The following is a 4,633-nucleotide window of genomic DNA, read 5'->3' as shown; positions in this document are numbered from 1 at the left end:
AGGGACTGGCCTCTCCTGATAACATGTCCAAGTAAGTGAGATGAAGTCTTGCCATCTTCATTTCTAAGGAGCATTCTGGCTGTACTTCTTCTAAGACAGATCTGCTCTTTAAACATAAACACACATAAAATAAGGTTTTGTCTTGATGGATTGACAAAATCGTTGTGACCAGAGGTTTGCAGGCATCTAACTCTGTATCTCCGCTAACAGCAATGGTTAAGTATTCACTGACTCAGTGTTCGTGGCAACTTTATAGAATGTAGCCCCCAAAATAATGCGAATCAATTGCATATGTTTTGAAAATATAAGTCTATACTTCATGCAATTATGGGAATCATTAAATCCCTATAGCCTCCAATCTATTTTTAAAGGTTTTATGATTTATGGTATAGAAAATGGATAGACACTTTAACAGGAAGCCAAACTGTTATGTGTTAAAAGTAAGAAAGCACGGGGATTGCAGGTATTGTGCATGTGCTGCCTCCGTGGGAATTAGACTAGTTAGGGCTCAGAGCAGTTTCCGCCTGCGTAAGATGAAACAGTTAAATGATTATGTCCTTGTGTTTACCTAAATTTGAGCACTGGCTCTAGTTATGGTTTATTTGTGGTTTCAAACAGGATTTCTTCAAACTGGTGAAGTCATATCACTGGATGGGCCTTGTGCGAATTCCAACAAATGGGTCCTGGCAGTGGGAAGACGGATCCCTTCTCTTACCTAACCAGTAAGTCTCTGGCCCAATAATATGCATATTTGTGGATATATTCCTTAGTTATCACTATGATCACTCATGTATCACATTTTTTCATACATTCCCAGGACATTCTCATATTCTAATAGATTCAGCAAAACTTAGGGCTTGATTTTAGAAAAGAGAGCAGAGAAGAGCAACAGAAGACAGTAATGATGAACGTCATTAATTGTTTTCTCCGTGCTAAGTACTGCAGGGAAACCCTGGTGGCATAGTGATTAAGTGCTACGGCTAACCAAAAGGTGGGCAGTTCGAATCCACCAGCTCTGCTTGGAAACCCTATGGGGCAGTTCTACTCTGTCCTGTAGGGTCGCTATGAGTTGGAATAGACTCAATGGCAACAGGTTTCAACAGGTAAGTACCGTGAAAGTTAGGGCTGATATTATACCCACTTTACAGATAAGGAGACTGAAACAGAGAGGCTAAATATTCTATGTATACTTAAAGAAACTATTAACAGATTTACTGAGGTATAATTGACATAAAATAAATGATACATATTTAAAGTGCACAATTTGATAAGTTTAACAAATGTATACCCCTGTGAAACAATCAATACCATCAAGAAAATTAACTAATTATAATTAATAATTATAATAATAATTAGCTGTTAATTAATCAGCTGCAAATTTTTCTCTAGCACCTTCATAATACCTTCTCCCTGCCCCTCCCTGACTACTTCTCCCTGTCTGCAGGCAATTGATCTGCTTTCTGTCACCATAGATTAGTTTGCAATAGATAGAGTTTAATATTAATGCAATTATTTATACAGTACATCCTTTGGGGGGCAGGTCTGGCTTCATTCACTTGTCGTAGTTGTTTCGAGATTCAGCCATCTTTTAGCACATAGAGTTAATTTTTTTTATTCCTGAGATGATTTCTTTTATGGATATAGCAAAAATTAGTCCTTTCATCTGTTGATGGATATTTGAGTAGTTTCCAGTCGCTGACTATTACAAATAAAGCTACTTGCTATGAGCATTCACGTCCATAGCTTTGTATGAACATATGCTTTCATTTTCCTTGCGTAAATACCTATGAGTGTAATGGAAGGCTCATACGGTAAGTGTGTATGTATCTTTTTAAGAAATTTCCAAACTATTTTCCAAAGTAGTTGTGCATTTTACATTCCCATTAGCAGTGTGTGAGAGTCCTAGTTGCTCCACATCCTGGTCAATCCTTGGCATGCACAGTGTCTTTAATTTGACTCATTCTAGTAGGTGATTTTAATTTGCATTTCCCTAATAACTAATGATGTGGAGCATCTTTTGTTGTACTTACTTACCATTCATTTTTCTGTTTTCTAATTCATCTATTTCTGCTCTGATATTTATTATTTATTTCCTTCTTATTCTGTATTTAATTTGCCTTTGTTTTGCTTTCTTTTCTTTTGTTTCCTATAGTGAAAGCTAAGATTATTGATTTGAAACACATCTTATTTTCTGATAGAAGGATTCAACCTTTAAATATGCAGGATGTTGCCAAACATTCCACATGTTTTGGAATGCTGTGTTTTCATTTTCATTAAGTTCAAAATTGTACCTAATATTCTTTTTGCTTTCTTCTTTGAGCCATAGGCTATTTTAGAAATGTGTTATTTCGTTTCCAACATTTGAGGATTTTCTAGAGCTATTTTTCTTATTTCTAATTTATTTCCATTGTGATCAGAGGACATACTTTGCATGACTTGAATCCCTTTATATTGATTGAGATTGGTTTTATGGACCAGAATATGGTCTATCCTGGGTAATGTTCCATGTGCACTTGAAAAGAATACATATCTTACCATTCTTGGATAGTGTTTTATAAATATTAATTAGGTCAAGTTGGTTGAGAGTGTTGCTCAAGTCTTCTACATTCTTGCTGATTTTTTGTCTGCTTGTTCTGTCAATGATTGAGAGAGAAGTATTGAAATCTTGAACTGTAATTGTGGATTTATCTATTTCTCCTTATAGTTCTAACAGTGTCTACTTGATGTATGTTGAAGTTCTGTTTTTAGGTACATAAGCAAATGTTTAGGATTGCTGTATACTCATAATGAATTGACTCCTTTCAAATTATTAAATGAGTTTCTTTCTCCCTGAAGATAATTTTTGGTTTGAAATCCTAGTTTGTCTAGTATAAATATAGCCACTCCAGTTTCCTTTAGATTAGTGTTAGCATAGTATACATTTTCCCACCCTTTAATTTTTAATCTACTTGTATCTTTATATTTAAAATGAGTCTCTTGGCGGTAAAATATATTTGGATCTCAATTTTTCATTCACTCTGATATTTTCTGCCTTTTTAATTGGGGTGTATATGCTATTTGCATTCATTGTAAATATTCATATGGTTAGGTTTAAGTGTAGACTTCTAGGCTGACAGTTTTCTTCTTTCAATACTTTCAGCAGGTCTCCTCACTTCTGCTGTTTCTCTGAGAAATCTACTGTTAAACAGTCTTCACTCCTCTCTATTTAAAGACTTACACTCTAATGACTTTCATATTTTGTTTTATCACTAGATTTAAGAAATTTGTTAATTTGTCATGGTTTAGTTTTCTTCATCTTTCTTGTGTTTGTGTTTTGTCAAGGCTCTTGGAATTGTAGGTTTATAGTTTTCACCAAAATTAGATAATTTATTGCCATTATTTATGATTATTAAAATATTAGTGCAACATTGTATACAAATGTTTTACCTCCCCACTTCCCTCTTTTCTCCTTCAGAGACTCCAATTATAGATACCTAAAGTCATTGACATTGCAACACTGCCCACTGACACTCTTTTCTCCTTGTGTTTCCTTTGCATAGTTTCTCTTACCATCAACTCAAGTTCACTAATCTTTCCTTCCGCAGTGTCTATTCTTCTATAAATGTTATCCATTGTATATTTCATCTAAGACATTGTGGTGTTCATTCGTAGAAGTTAAATTCAATTGATCTTTTTTTAGATCCTCCATGTCTGTACTTAACTTTTTTAAACAAATGGAATGCAGTTATAGTAACTGTTTTAATGTCCTTGTGCGGTAACTCTAACACTGGATCCATTTTGATTGACTGATTTCCTTCCTCGTTATCATCATATTGTTCAGCTTCTTTGGCTCCCTGGTAATTTTTATTTTATTCCACACATTGTGGAACTACAAGTTTTTTATTCCTAAAAAAATTATTGAGTTTTTTTTTTTTTTCTGGGTTGCCAGTAAGTTACGTGGAAACAGTTTTATCTGTTTGTATCTTGCTTTTAAATATTATTAGGCATGATATTTAGTTTATGGCTAATTACTCCCAACTGCAGATGAAAGATCCTTCTAAGTAATCTAACCAAACCTTATAAATTATGAGGTTTCATAGTATGGCTAGTGGGAACTGGTATGATTCCAGATCCTATGTAAATACTGAGTACTGTTGCCTCTAAACCTTTTGGATTGTTCCTTCTCTGGCTTTGGATAGTTTAAACACACACACACACACACACACACACACACACACACTGATCAGTACTCTGCCGAATATTCAAGGGGATTTTTTGATTATCTGCAGATTACCTTTCCTATTTAACTCTCTCACATACAGTGCTGTGTCCTGTGAACTCTCACCTTTTTGATCTCTTTGGACTCTCAGATGTCCCATGTATTCTGTTTCTATAGCCTGCTCTTTAAATCATTTCATTATACAGCTCACCTCTGCACACCAGGACTAAGTGACAACTTCTCATTATGCTAGAGCTTATGAATGCAGCCTTAAAGGTAGCTTTGAAAGGATGAGACCCTAATATACTTAGATTGAGGCCCAGTAAAAATAGTTACTAAAAATCTCTTAAAATTTTCCTCCCTATAACAATCAGTTAATTTCATACAAACAAATTTTATTCCCTTGTCCTTTTATATAGATACAGATACCATCAG

At 34.6% G+C, this 4,633-nt stretch overlaps 1 protein-coding gene across 1 annotated transcript in view; it reads left to right on the top strand.

The window, feature by feature from the left end:
- Positions 1-4,633, top strand: part of LOC101351890 (NKG2-D type II integral membrane protein-like) — a 39,184-nt gene that overhangs the window by 29,258 nt on the left and 5,293 nt on the right. The window contains exons 5-6 of the mRNA XM_023740643.1: positions 442-463; positions 592-722. Of these exons, the coding sequence (XP_023596411.1) occupies positions 442-463; positions 592-722 (153 nt within the window). The remainder of the gene's footprint in view (positions 1-441; positions 464-591; positions 723-4,633) is intronic.

Source organism: Trichechus manatus, unplaced genomic scaffold, assembly GCF_000243295.1.
Source record: "Trichechus manatus latirostris isolate Lorelei unplaced genomic scaffold, TriManLat1.0 scaffold00160, whole genome shotgun sequence".
Lineage (NCBI taxonomy): Eukaryota > Metazoa > Chordata > Mammalia > Sirenia > Trichechidae > Trichechus > Trichechus manatus.
Note: the sequence above shows the minus strand (reverse complement) of the source record. Positions and strands in the feature narration are given on the sequence as shown.